A 15,589-nucleotide genomic window follows, 5' to 3' on the forward strand; every position below is an offset into this window, starting at 1 on the left:
AAGCTTCACAGTAATCTACCCACTGCTCAGTTTTGGTTCTGCCAGGATCACTCAGTGACTGCCCTTGACATCAGCTGCATTTGACCGAGTCTGGCATTAAGGAGCGCTAGCACAACGATTAATGGGAGTCGGGGGTGGGTGGGAGGGGGGGGATGATGATGACGACGACGACTCGCCACTGGTTGGAATCATGCCCAGCACAAAGGAAGATGGTTATGGTTGTTAGAGGTCAGTCATCTCAGCTCCAGAACATCACTACAGGAGTTCCTCAGTGTAGTGTCCCAGGTCCATCCATCTTCAGCTGCTTCATCAATGCCCTTCCTAAGGTCAGAAATGGGGATGTTCGCTGATGACTGCACAATGTTCAGCACCATTCGTGATTCCTCCGATACAAGCTGTAAATGTCCAGGTCTTACTACATTTGGATAATATCCAGGCTTGGGCCAACAAGTGGCAGGTAACATTTGCGTCACAATGACAATCTCCAACAAGAGAGAATTTAATAATCTTCCCTTGACACTCAATGACATTGCCATCAATGAATCCCCCACTGTCAACAGCCTGGATTACCATTGATCACAAACAACTGGACTAGCCATATAAGTACTGTGACTACGAGAGCAGGTCAGGGACTGGGAATCCTGAGACGGGTAATCCTTCTCCTGACTCCCCAAAGCCTGTACAAGGCACAAGTCAGGTGTGTGATGGAATACTCTCCACTTACCTGGATGAGTGCAGCTCCAGCAACACTTGAGAAGTTCAAGCCCTCCAGGACAAAGTAGCCCGCTTGAATGGCACCGAATTCACAAACATTCATTCCCTCCACTGCTGACGCACTGTAGCAGCAGTGTGTACCAACTACAAGATGCACTGTAGTAACTCACAATGACAAATCCCAAATTTCTTTACCCGTCAGTCTGGCCTCAATAAAAGTTGAGATGGATTTGCAGGTACAGCATTAGTTATTTTATTTGACTTGCAAGTCTTTCTCAATTCACAGCGATACAAAGCACATCTTGCTTTGTACACCTCCGGAATCAAGTGAGTCTGTAGGACAAAGGGATCTCTACTAATAACACAAATGGCATCAAGTTTCACATACACGATTCCCATAGGTCATCCTATACCCCTCCTGACCTGGTCATACATTCTAATTGGCTCACTTCCAATCCCTTCCTCTGGCCCCCTATTATCCAGCATCCTTTTCCCCTCCGTAGCTAGACACACCTCTTCCTTGCTTAGCCATGCGGTCTGAAATCCTTTGTCTGTGAACTCACCAGGATGAGACTGGCCTATCTCTACATTACAGTAACTAATATCTCTAAAGTAACTATTTTATATCACATTCGTCATTCCCTCCTTTTATCATTCCATGATAACCGAACTATCCAATCCATAGCTACGGTCCCTCATCTAAAAAGATCCGTCGCTGCATTTCCAATTCCTGGCGTGGCCCCCCTTCATCTGCTGCACCCTCGGATTTTGACAGCCAAGATTTTAGGGGCGTTGATCTGTTCCAGTGCACCCCGCAATCTACCCATGACACATTTAAGGATGGCTAGGCCCACAAAGATGCAGCCGATAGCCACCACTAAATACATGGCCATATTTATCAACCAGTCCTTCCAACCTCCAAATCCCCAGTTACCCCAAGAGCCAGGATCCTGCATTCCGTCCAGGTGATCCCGTATGTGATCCATAAATTTAGTGATGTTAGCGGTCAAGTCCTGAACTCCCATGATACACTTGCCCTGTACTATGGCGCATACCCCACCCTCACGGGCCAGAAGATAGTCAAGAGCATACCGGTTCTGCATTGCAAACAACCGCAGCTGAGACAATTCCTTGGTTATTGCCCCGAGGGCTCCCAAGGTTTCATTTCCCAAGATGGTAAGGCCACAAATAAAATAATTCCTATCGCTGACGGCCAAGGAACCCCCCACACCTCCCAGTGTCAAGACGCTCAGAATCCCCCACCCGGCTGAGTGGCCCCGGTTGGGTGCGAGAACCTGAGGTTTTTTCCAGTTCTCGCAGAATTCAGCTGAGACTGCCCGACGTGCTAACTGATTATGCAGCATCCACGCCGCGGGGCAGGGGACTGTGGTAGGGACTAGAGTCCCAATAGCAATTTGGCGGGGAAATGGGGGTGACAAAATATTGGTCGCTGTGCCATTAAATAAAAAGTAGTATCCTTGCTCCGTGTGTAGGCTAGCATCACAATCAGTATATCGGTTGCGTAGGGATCCCCAGTAGCCCAGTTTATCCAACTTCGAAACGCCCATTCGGGCCGCCTAGCAATGCGGAAAGCCCTAGTCCCAACAGTGATATGAGAGACATTTGCCCAGCCACAAAGGAGCTGGAGGCCGGCGTTCAATGGAACGCATGTGGTGTAACAAACGCATTGGCCAGACGCCTGGGTGATATGACACCACCTGTCCGTACAGGTGGGGAACAGACATGTTATATTCGTTTCCACCTCTACCAGCAAACAGCCGTATCCTTCACTGCTGAAACAATTCTCGTACGACCGGGAATCCCTATTGGGAGTGAAGTGGCTAGGTATATACGCCCTCCACCGTTGCAGCCTATAATACTGAGAGTGGGAATTAGCCCGAGGAAGGGGAAGGCAAATAGCTGGTGGTGCTGAACCCGGATCGTAAGGAAGAGTGACTTGCTCGGGCGGTGGCTCGGAACGCTGACAATGAACCACCGTTTGGGGAGTGCCCCAAAGCGGTGAAACAGAAAATAACCTGGACACCGCTGCGCGGTTCGGGTAGCAGACAACCCGTCCGTGGCCATACAAGCGGTGGTAAATCTGGTAGAAGAGATTCATACTACCCGGGTTTTCCTCAGTTTGGCCTTTAACTAAATTAAGTGTATCTCCTGATAACCTACGTTCTAGCTGTACTTCCCTTCTCACACGCCCCGTCCTCTCTCTAGTCCCCCTCTCTCTCTCTCTCACAGCCTCTTCCTACGCTCTCCTGACGGCCTGATGTTACCTTTATCGCACCAATCTTAACACATTCAAAATCAAATTTACATGTACTCCAAAAACAAGGCAAGGTCCATATAATGTTCCCTTCCCATCGCCGGGACCGGTGTAATTGCTTCATGAGTCCTGCATTCTCCTTAACTTTGACGAGCTTCCATGAGTCGATACCATGTCCTCGTATATGGGAGCAGCGAAGAACATCACCTTTGCATAAATGAAATGTCCTTGTAGATTGGTTGGGGTTACAAATGTAGATAATATTCCCCTTTTCCATGTCCGTCGCCGATAACACTCCAAGCGAGGTGAGGCCGTAGATCACACAGGCGGTGCGTAGCCACCCCATCATATTCCACACCTGTAAAATAGCACTGGAGAAGGGAGGCAGGTTAGTAACCGACCTTTTACAGTAGTGGAGATGGACCCAATTTACAGTGATGGAGGTGGACCCAAGCACTTCGCCCCTCCACTTTAACTGCTGTGGGGGTGGTAAGGAGAACTTGGAAGGGCCCGTCCCATCGCGGCTCCGACCCCTTCCTAGTCCAATTTTTGACCATGACATAACTGCCGGGCTGGACTGAAAGTGAGCTAGGTACTGGGGGCGATTGCTGGTGAGCCGCGGGGACCTGGCCATGGAGCTCCTTGAGCACCTGCGTGAGGGCTAGAACATAGGTGGTCATCTCTTCAGTCGTATGGTGAAACTGAACCAGTCTGGAAGCATGCAGGCCCCAGGGAGTTCTAAGAGGCCTGCCATAAAGAATCTCAGTACGAAGTCTTACAACACCAGGTTAAAGTCCAACAGGTTTGTTTCGATGTCACTAGCTTTCGGAGCGCTGCTCCTTCCTCAGGCTCCTTCCTTCACCTGAGGAAGGAGCAGCGCTCCGAAAGCTAGTGACATCGAAACAAACCTGTTGGACTTTAACCTGGTGTTGTAAGACTTCGTACTGTGCTCACCCCAGTCCAACGCCGGCATCTCCACATCATAAGGAATCTCGGCAGGAGAGAGCCGGGCCGGTCCGGCAGGTGTAACCCGCAGCTGGAAGAGGGCAACGGGGAGCAGCTTAAGCCATGTCAGTCCCGTGTCTGCTCTTAATTTAGCCAATTTAGTTTTGAGGGTCTGATTGTGTCTCTCAACCAACCCGGCCGCCTGCGGTCTGTAAGCACAGTGTAACTGCTGGCGTATGCCCAACTGGGAGCAAAACTCCTTGTTAATTTGTCCAATAAAATGAGGCCCATTATCAGAACTTAACTGAGCTGGTATACCGTATCGGGGAATGATTTCCCGCATCAAAACTTTAACCACAGTAGCAGCTTTATTATCGATAGTCTGATACGCCTCGACCCATCTGCTGAACACATCCACAATGACCAAAACATATTTATAACATTGACACCTTTCCAACTCAATGTAATCCATTTGGAGCGTCTCAAAGGGACCACTGGGCAACGGGGTTTGCCCCATCCCACAAGGGATACCTTTGCCGGTGTTATATTGCTGACAAATCAAACACCGATTACTGATACTCTGGGCCAACCCCCGCATTTTAGGGTGCCACCAAGTGTCCAGCAACAAATCACTAGTCCCCCGAGCCCCACAATGAGTTGCAAAGTATACACATTCGATGACCCATAAAGCCAGTACATCAGACATACAAGTCTGATGTGCTGGCGTGGTCCATAAAGAGGAAACAGAATCATATGTACAACCTAACCGTTTCCACATTTGTTTATCATTCTCAGGAGCGTCCTCCTGTAACCTTATGACGTCTTGGATGGTTGGCATTGACTTGTCAGAAGCAGACATATTTATAGTAGATCGTTTAGTCTGACTTAACATTTTAGGCGCCATCACTTGCTGAATTTGCGCGGCTGTCAGCGCTGTACAATCTACTTGTTCATTATCAACGTCAACTGGGGTCTTACCATTTGTGTGGGCAGCGCATTTAATAACGGAAATCTGCGTGGGCATAAGGAGGGCCTGCAGTAGGTCATTAACTAAACCCCGGTGGGATATTTCCGTGCCTGCCGAGGTAAGGAATCCCCTATTCTTCCAGAGTTGTCCGAAGTCATGAACTACCCCGAAAGCGTATCGGGAGTCAGTGTAAATATTTACCCGCGATCTACCCCAAGTATACATGCACGGGTGAGGGCAAAAAGTTTGGCTTGTTGGGCTGAATAAGGGGTCTGGAAAGCTGCCGCTTCTAGAATCAGACCATCCTGTTCTATGATTGCATAACCGGACAATCTCCGGCCAGTGGGGCTTACTAATGCACTGCCATCAACATACATAATCATGTCAGGTTGTTCTAACGGAATATCACTCAGATCGTCCCTTATTGTGGTAGTTTCCTGAATCAAGGCTAAACAGTCGTGACCAGGTGCGTCCTCATGGACAGGGGGACCACTAAGAAAACAGGCTGGATTTATAGTGGTACAGTATTTAAATGTCAGACGTGGATTGTTCAAAAGGTATATCTCATACCTATTCTGACGAGCTGCGGTAAGATGTTGAGTTTGAAGTTGCCCCAATAGTGCGATTACCGAGTGGGAGCTATATACCGTAATATCCTGTTGGAGAGTGATATTGGCAGCAGCTTGCAAACTATTGTATGTCGCTGCCAAGATCTGGGTGCAAACAGGGTGGCCCAACGGCACTGGGTTGAGTTTGGAAGAGTAATATGCTACGGGCCAGTGCTTGTCCCCATGTTGCTGGGTGAGTACCGCTGTTGAACATCCTTCCAGAACAGTACAGTATATCTGGAATGGTCGGTCGTACAAGGGCCTCCCGAGGGCCGGTGCTTGTAACAAGGCCTGCTTCGGGCAACGGAAGGCCTCGAGTGCCTCGGTGGTGAGAGTAAAGTTCCCCCCTTCACTAGTGTAAGGCGTCAGCAGCTTTGTATAGACAGCGATGTTTGGTATCCACTGCCGACAATAATTCACCATACCCAGCCAATGACGAACCTCCTTGGCTATTTTAGGGGCGGGGAATTGGCATATTGGTTCAATCCTACTGGGTTCGAGACTTCTTTCTGTGGCTGTAAGTAAAACTCCTAAGAACTTAACCTTTCTCTGAGCCACCAAGACCTTTGATTGTGAGACAACATAACCCAACGAGGATAGGTGGTTGAATAACTGGATCACATCATCCCTATTACTGGGTTCGTCAGGACTTGCTACCAATATGTCATCTTCATACTGCACGAGAGTGGAACCATGCTCCAATGTCAAGGCCTTGAGTTGGGTCTGCAGACATCTGGAGAAGAGTGTAGGTGAGTTGACGAACCCCTGTGGCAGTCGGGTCCAGGTATACTGCTGTCCATTGTAAGTGAAGGCAAACAAATATTGGCTTTCAGTTGCAAGTGGGAGGGCAAAGAAGGCGTGCTGAAGGTCAATTATGGGCTTGAGCTGGAATTTGAGCCAGTATGTGGGCAGGGTTAGGGACGAGAGCATGTAACGGCTGTACGACGGCATTGATTGAACGTAAATCCTGCACCAATCGGTACTGGTCTGGTTTGGCTGGTTTAGGCACAGCAAAAATGGGGGTGTTACATTCTGATTGGCAAGGGACCAAAATACCCTGTTGCAACAGCTCTTGAATTAATTTGTCTATAGATGGAGCAGCTTAGGATTTCAGGGGGTATTGCCAAATGGAAGGCAGCTTTACATGGTCCTTAATCGTTACCTTAATAGGTGTAACATTTGTCTTTCCCACTTGTGATGGGTATTCCGCCCAGACCTGTGGATTGACATATTCCAACACATCATGTCCCCAGTGATGCTGCAGTCGAGTGTTAATCGTTTCAGGGACCTCAACATATTTTATGGCAGTGCCGTCCGGCGTGACTTGAAGTGCGTACTCTGTTGGATCCGAATGATCCACTGCCCTCCTTACCATAGGCCCCAGATCCCTGGCATGGTACTGCTCGTGGACCTGACGTGTAATATGAGGGCTTACCGAAGCTGACTGTGGCCATAAATGTGGTGGTATTGTAACAAAATCGGCTGTACCTTCTTTTCCCGTGACTGTGGCTGTAACCTTGACTGGCCATTCGGTCCCAATTAATGGCCGGTATTTGTCCTCCAACTCCCTGTTTTGTCCAGTTCTGTCATAGGCCAGGGTAACGTGATGCAGTGAATGTTCAATGTCTAATGTCCACCACTGGGGGGTGATAGAAATATAGCACTGTTGTCTCATCCTCCATGATTTAACCATTACCCCCTCGTCTCCGCACTCTAGCTGTAGCTGGAAGATGCACAGTAAATCTCGGGCCAACAAGTTACAGTCCAATCCAGTAGTCACCACAAACTGATGATCTGCAGACTTATTCTCGTAAGTGACTGTCACAGGTTCAGAAATAGGATACTCACACACCTGTCCTTGGAAGCCCGACAATTGCTGCGTGTGGTCGGATAGTGGTAGTCGAAGTTCTGATTGCACAGAAGACATGGCTGCTCCAGTGTCGATTACAAATGAGTGATGTTGATCTCCTATCTGCAGAAAGATAATAGGTTCCCTGTCCGATTGGAGAGTCCTTATGACTAAATTAGCTAGTCAATCCTGTGTTGGGAAAGGGTTTGCCTGGGAGAAGTCAGTGTCTCTCGTCTGTCCTCCCCTTGGTGGGTACCCCCTCCTTTGGGTCGGGTAGTCTCCTTCTGCTGCCTGTCTTTTAAAGGGGCATTCCTGTTGCCAGTGATCTGCACGGCCGCAATTAAAACATGCATTGCTCCCTCTATATCTGCCCCGTCCTCTTCTCCCAGTAGACCAATGGCCCCTCAGAGGGGGCGGCGGTTGTAAAGCTGTTGGTGCATACGGTGGGCCATAAAAAGGAGCTGAGGGTCCCTTTGGGTGGGTTTGATATCCTCCCCCTCGCTGATCCACCCACCCAAAGTCACAATATTGGGGCTCCAGCTGGTAAGCTACCATTTCTGCCGCTTGTTGGGGTCGCAGATCATCCTTTTTCATTACATACTCAGTTTTAACCTTTGTAACTGAGCCTCCTTCCTGGCCTACACCCTCCTTCCAAGAAAATCTGACTGCCCTTGCCATCTGGGAAGGGTCGTTCTCTGTCCAATTCATGTTATTACATTTCACAGCAGTAGCCACGGAAGGTGGTAGGCAATGCATTAACATAGCACAATATTGAGGGGAATTCTGACCATTTTGATATGGCAAGTCGCCTGACTGCCCACGGTAGATTTCATTAAAACGTTCCAGAAATTCCTCTGGCTCTTCAATCTTCTTAGGTTTTAGGTCTAAAATAGCAGAAATATTTATGGGCTTTTGAAATGTGCTATTCAACGCATTCAGGATTTGTGTCCGTCTATCGGCGTCTAACGCATGGGCTTGCTGAAGTGCGGCGTGGCTAGCATAATTCAAGTGATTAAGATAATTGCGGTACTTTGCTGGGGTTAAAACCTGCTGGACTAGGGCCCAGAGGTCCCTAGAATCAGTGTGATAAATTGAGATGGTAGTTCTCAGGGAATCCACGAAAGCAGCAGGAGCTTTTTTTCTATCTGGGATTGTAGCCATAATAGCCATCATCTCACTGGGTGTTCATGGGAAATAAACGTCTATCGTGGGCTGGGCCCCGGCAGTCACCGCGTCAGGGTTTGGTATCTTCCTAATCAGCAACTGTCTTCGAGTCTCACCAGGGGGCACTCTAGCTATTTCCTCTGATTCTTCCAAGACTTCGACGTCCCTCCCTGTCACTAGAGGGAGTTCTTTCTCTTCAGAATCATCCCTGGCATCTTCCTTTGTTCTCGAATTTGCGGTTTCCCCTTGGTCTGAAGGGATTTAGGTGGTATGCTTAATTGTTTCTGGTTAGGATCAAGCCCTTCTCTCGCTGTCCGAGATCAGGTCCTAGAGCTAACTGGGCTTGTGGAACAGAGCTCCTCTTCCCCTACTGATCGTGAAGATGGTAAATCGGGACCCACGCTATCAACTAAAAGGGCTGGAGTGACTGGCATGATTGGAATCTGGGGAGCAGTGACTGGATATAAATTATTATACTCTGGTGGTTCTGGAATTAGTGCAGACAATGCTACAGGTGGAGTCGGAACCTTTGCTGACATTTTCAAATCATCGAATTGGTCATTTTCTGTCAATTCAAGACCAGCCATTGAACTACGTAGCCCATCTTTTGTTTGACCCGAGCCTTTCCTGTCTTTACTTGCGCGTTTTTTGAATGCACATTCCTTTTTCAAGACCTGTAATGTTTTTTGGTTACCCTGTTCACTAATTGGAGTTCCCATTTTAAGGGCATTATCCTGCCAACTTGATAACATGATCTTATCTCTTTCCTCTTGACAATATTGTCTCCATAATCCAATTAATTCTTTTGCTTTCATACTTTGACTCTTTTTCCAGATATGTCCCTGAATTTTCTTAATAATCTCTAGGTGTTTGGTGCCCCCTAGTGGCCATTCATTACCCATTTTACTCCTTAACGTTGCTGACATTTTCCTGAAATCTTTTGCTTTATCCGGATACATATCGCATAATATTTGCAGTGGCATGCCTGGATCATTTGTGCTATCCAAGGAATTCCCCATAATCTCAACTAGTCCTCAGAACTGCGTTTTTCGCCACTACGGTCCAAGGGTACAATTTTAGCTTAATCAACTATAGATTTAAAACACTCACACATGGAATTGAATCATCTTCAGATTTAAAAACACTCATTGAACTGAACCTTCATCTGCTGAAGTCACATCAGTTTTTAAAACACTTACTTAACTGAACCTTCATCTGCTGAAGGCATATCAGTCTTTAAAACACTTACTTAACTGAACCTTCATCTGCTGAAGTCACATCAGTCTTTAAAACACTTACCTAACTGAACCTTCATCTGCTGAAGTCACATCAGTCTTTAAAACACTTATACATGGAATTGAATCATCGTTTTAGATGTTACATCAACCCAAAACCTAACCCAAACCGAATCAACAATATGAAATCCCATCAATTAAATGACTAATCCCCAGACTGACCTTTGATTTCGTCGAGACGATCTTTCCGTACCAACCGCGAGTGACCAGACTAATCAGACGATAAGAAGAGGGGGAAAATCAATGCGCGGTCATTTTCCAGCTGTACATTGTGGGCCCTTTTTTCCCAGCCTCCTGTTCATAATCAGTCTAATTCTGATTTCGCAGTTGGTCAGAACCGTCTTGAGAAATCCCGGGTTTCCGGCACCAAATGACAACCAAGGCTCCTTCGACAGCATCTTCCAAACCCAGGACCACTACCATCTAGAAGGTCAAGGGCAGCAGATAGATACATGGGAACACCACCACTTGGAAGTTCCCTTTAAGTCACTCACCAACCTGACTTGGAAATACATTACTGTTCTTTCACTGGTGCTGGGTTGAAATCCTGGAACTCCCTCCCTAACAGTTCTGTGGGTGTATCTCCACCACATGGACTGCAACGGTTCAGAAAAGCAACTCAGCACCACCTTCTCAAGGGTAATTAGGGATGGGCAATAAATGCTGGCCAAGCCAGCGATGCCCACATCTTTTGAATGAATTTTATTTAAAATCCACTACTCCAACAACTATTCTGTTGCTAATTGGCTCCTCTTCCAGATTACTGTACTCTCAATTTCTGCTAATTGGTACAATCATCACTAAATCTGTCCCTGCTTTCTCCATGTCTGAGTACGTTTTTTGAACTTTTGCGTGTTCCGTAATGATGTTGTTGTGGAGAATGAAATATGTCTCGAATGCATTAATGACTTTTGACTTATGTGGCTTTACCCTCATTGATCACCAGGGTAACTAAAAAGTAATCTGCAAAGTTGCCTATTGCGTACATAGGTATGCTGACCTCTCAATTTGGTTTTTCCCTGAGACTCTCTCTCATACCATTTTGGCCATGCTTCAGCCTCATTTAGGCTGTAATTTTCTTGAAACTCTAGTTGAGGTACAGATATTTCTAGCACCGTCCTTTTATCACGTCCCACCATATATGATTATGTTGTTTGATTGGAGTGGTTTCAGTAACTCCCAAATACTGCTAGCTGCAAACACTCTAACTTTATTACAACATAGATACAATGTTGAAAACACTTCCTTCCACTGGCTTCTTTCCATGCTGCTTTCTCCTGGACTGTCAGTTCACATGACTACATGTCACTTCCTTCTGTGACATCATAGACTATTACAATTAATCCTTTGTGGATTAGTCTACATCCTCCAATATGTTACATTATACAGGGCAGGCCCAAGCTCGCTAAAGAAGCCTGAAGAATATTTAACTTCAAACATGGAAGCAACACTGATTCCAATCTGTCATAGACGTTAAGTCAAGCTTGAGTAGATTCAGTCATAGAACCATGTACTGACAATGAAATCTTATCAATCTCACAATATTCGTTATTGCCCTTGTTGCTATAAAGTTCCTTTGTCAACCGAAGGCTCCCAAGCTATCTTTTGCAAGATCTCGCCACTGATCTTAATTGATGTGGGGAGTTGTTGTGCTTTGAGAGCTAGTTGGAAGAAGTGCTTAGTTTTCCAGGTATTTCATGAAACACTTTTTTTCCTGTGCTTCAGAGAAGGAATCGATAATTACATGGAGATCAGTTTCTGGTTGAGCTCTCAAGTGCCATCTGCATATGAGCTGAAAGATTAAATGGAGTGATTTTAGTTTTGGATTGAAGGCAGCGCAGGATCAAGTTTCCCATCTGTTCTGTAGCTTATCTCCATGCCTGTGTATAATTTTCAAGAGACAGACAGATGATATTCATCATCTTTCATTTCATTATTTTCCACAATGTGCCTGCTCAGTCTTTGGCCAACCCGTGGCATAGAATATTTGAGGACCTGAATGTCGAACTGGATACCAATTGTCATGGTTTACTGGGCAACAGTAACTCCTGTACTCTTTTATATTATTCATAGACTTGGACAACATACAACGGGTATCACCAGTGGTACCTTCATAAGATCCTCCAAATCAGGAGGCAGGAAAGATGGTCCAACAGCAACGTACTCGGCTGGATGGCTGGTTCATTTATTTTAAAAAAAAAGTGTTTTATTACAAACATGTATCAAAACAGGTTACAGCAAATAAACACCCCGGGAAACATACTTCCCAACAATCAACTACACAGTCTGTACAGATTTTTCCTCTTTTTCACCTCCCCGTGACGAACAGCCCCTCAAACACGGTCACAAACATCCCCCACCTTTCCTCAAACCCCCCTGAAGAGCCCCTTAACTCATACTTTATCTTCTCTAATCGCAGGAAGTCGTACAGGCCATCCAACCAAGCCTCTACACCCGGTGGCGATTCCGACCACCATTCCAGCAAAGTTTGCCGCCGTGCAATCAGAGAGGTGAAGGCCAAGACATCGGCCTTCCTCCTCTCCATGAGCTCCGGTTTCTCTGAAACCCCAAATATCGCCACCAAAGGGTCCGGATTCTCCACCTCCTCCACTATCCTGGCTAAGACCGCGAACATTCCCGCCCAGAATCTTCCCAATTTTTCGCAACCCCAAAACATATGCACGTGATTCGCTGGCCACCGCCCACACCTCTCACACTCATCTGAAAGTACCTACTCATTCTCGCCTGAGTCATATGCACTCTGTGCACCATTTTAAACTGGATCAGGCTTATCCTTGCACAAGAGGAGGTCCCGTTTACCCTACGCAGTTCCTCAATCCATACTCCCCAATTGATCTCCCCTCCTAACTCCACTTCCCATTTCTCCTTGATCTTCGCCCACCCGCCTCCCTGCTCCCCCAGCCACTTGTATGTATTAATAATAATAATAAATTCTTCCCTTCCACGTCTGGAAGCAGCAGTCGCTCCAGCAGGGTGTATCCCGGCAACCTAGGAAACCCTCTCCAGACAGTTTGCGCAAAGTCTCTAACCTGCAGATACCTGATGGATGACTGTTTCATGATGCAACACCAACCGTGTGGTTTAAATTTCTGGACTAGCTGAGGTTATTCATGAAGCCCCCGACTTCTCAACTTCGCCTGAGGAGTGGTGACCCTCAGGTTAAAGCACCACTAGTCAGCTCTCAAAGGGAGAGCAACCTATGGACCTCTGGGACTGTAGTGCCATTTCAGTCACCAGCTCTGCAGGGCAGGGCACGTCATTTGTATGCCTGACTCCAGACTCCCAAAGCAACTGCTCTACTTGGAACCTGGACCATGGCTAGACAGCAGAAACTCTTTAGAGATATTCTCAAAGTATTCCTGAAGATGTCCTACATCCCCTCTTGACTCATGAGAGTCTCTGGCTTGTGACCGACTAAAATGGAGATGATGGTCCAACAACAACTGATTCGTCATGCAGAGCGATGCCAACAGCAGGGTTCAGTTCATTCGGGAAAGTAACAAAAGACTTTGTTGGGAAACAAGCGGAGACTAAATTGAGGCATCAGAGAGAGAGAGAGGGCACATACCTCCACCTGACCTTGCAAGCACTACTAACCCCACATGTGGCAGTGCCTGCAGATCGCGCATTAAACTTATCAACCATCTCTGAACCCAAAATGGAAGCAAGTCATCCTTAATCCTGAATAACTGCCTAAGAAGATGATGATGTTCAGTATTCTGTTGTTTTCTATATACTGATTTTCAGGATAGATCCATCATGCTTGAGGCAGTGTACAGGTGGCAGGAGTTACTCTTGCAGGTTAAATATCTATGAGAAGACATGTCCTTTATTTTGACATTCCGTAACTGCATTGCAATGTTAGTTGTGAAAATTGCTCAGCGAGCAATATGTAAAGAAGGATTGAGTGGCTGACAGATTATTTTCCCCATCATCCAGTAAGTTTGACTATTTTCACTCTGATCAATGTGTTGACTTGTGAGAAATCATCAGTAATGCTGACAAAATTCAAAATAAAGATTAAAACTGCACAGTAAATACTCATCACTTGAGGACAAAAATGAACACCAAAACCTGCATTTTGTCCAGTAGGTTCTCGCACTTTGTACCTAATACCATGCCCAAGGGGGACATAATGTAAAGTGCCATGATTAATCTTCACCTTCATACTAATTACTGAAATTATGTATGGGAATTTGAAAGGCTTAGCTAAAGATTCGTCACACAGCTCCAGGGCAAAATCGGTAGTTGCTGTTTACTAATTGCACATTTAAAAAAAATCTAATACTGTTTTTTTTTTAAAAAACCATCAATTTAATTGCTGAACTTAACTGACATCATTTTTATATGCAGGAGGGAGGTTTACCACATTTTGAAAGAAGAAGGGATTGAGTTGCCACGCTTTGCAATACTAAATCGTGATCCAGCTAAACCTGAAGGTAACCTATTTCTAAAACTGTTGACTCTGATATTGCATGGATATAACAATCAATTTGATAGTATTGTTGTAAGCTATAGTTCCATGAGATGATTACAGGTGAGATAATTTGCTCAACTTAATTCACCCATCCAGAGAAGTCCTATTTTTCATTTTCAGCAAATGGGTGTCACTGAGAAGGCCAGCATTTGTTGCCCATCTGTTGTTTGCCCCAGAGGAAGTTGGTGAGCCACCTTGAACTGCTCCAGTCAATATGATGAAGGTACTCCCACATTTCAGTTAAGTAGGGGGTACCAGGATTTTGACCGAGTGACGATGAAGGATGTGTCCAAGCCTGGGTGACATGTGACTTGGAGGGAAATTTGGAGGTGATGTTGTTTTCAGGCACCTTCTGCCATTGTCATTCTAGGTGATGGATAGGTTTAGAATGTGCTGCCGAAGAAGACTTGAGTGCTTACTGCTTTACCTGTAGGCATGCTTTGTTGGAGGAAGTGGTTGTTTAAGCTGGCAGATGGACTGCTGATCAAATTACTAACTTGGTCTTGAAAGTCAATATTGCTGCAGCTGCACCTATTTAGGCATGTGGAGAGTATGACATCACATTCATGGCTTCGATTTTGTAGGTTATGGAGAGGCTTTGGAAAGTTAGCAGGTGACACATTTATTGCAGATTGCTCATTTTGGTACAACCTTTAATTGGTATGGGATTTATATGGCTGGTCGGTTGAGGTTTTGGTCATTGAGACCCAAGATGATGATGATGGGAGATCAATGATGGCAGTGACAAAGAGGCGGTGGTTAGGTTCTCTATTGATGGTTCTTGTGTAGCACTTCTGACATAAATGTTATTTATCACTTAGCAGCCCAGATTTGTCCTGGTCTTGCTAATGTGACATTTCCATGTTTTGAAGTTAACTGAGAAATTATGAACGTAGCTGAACATTCTTCAGCCATTAGTGAACCTAGCCCTACTTCTGATCTTGTGACAGAACAAAAGTCATTGTTGAAACAGCTGAATGTAGTTGGGCCATGAAGCCATGAATGCAGCTTTGAGGAACTCTTGCACCAATATACTGGGGCTAAGATGATTTGCCTCCAAAAACAACCAAATAACTATTCCTTTGTACTGGGGAGATTCTTCACCCACTCCAATTTGCATTGACTTCAATTTTACCAAGTTGCCTTTGTGCCATCACAGTTAGATGCTGTCTTGACGACAAGGGCACAGGTATTGGATGCTCTCACCTCACCTCTGTGTGTCAGCCTTTGTGCTCCTATTTAGACAAAGGCTGTAATGAGATCTAGAGCCAAGT

General features: G+C 46.0%; 1 protein-coding gene across 1 annotated transcript in view; it reads left to right on the forward strand.

Annotated features, from left to right (window-relative positions):
* LOC140429425 (inositol hexakisphosphate and diphosphoinositol-pentakisphosphate kinase 2-like) overlaps window positions 1–15,589 on the forward strand; it is a 295,210-nt gene that overhangs the window by 84,385 nt on the left and 195,236 nt on the right. The window contains 1 exon segment of the mRNA XM_072516386.1: window positions 14,192–14,277. Within this exon segment, the coding sequence (XP_072372487.1) occupies window positions 14,192–14,277 (86 nt within the window).

This window comes from Scyliorhinus torazame, chromosome 9 (assembly GCF_047496885.1).
Source record: "Scyliorhinus torazame isolate Kashiwa2021f chromosome 9, sScyTor2.1, whole genome shotgun sequence".
NCBI classification, from domain to species: domain Eukaryota; kingdom Metazoa; phylum Chordata; class Chondrichthyes; order Carcharhiniformes; family Scyliorhinidae; genus Scyliorhinus; species Scyliorhinus torazame.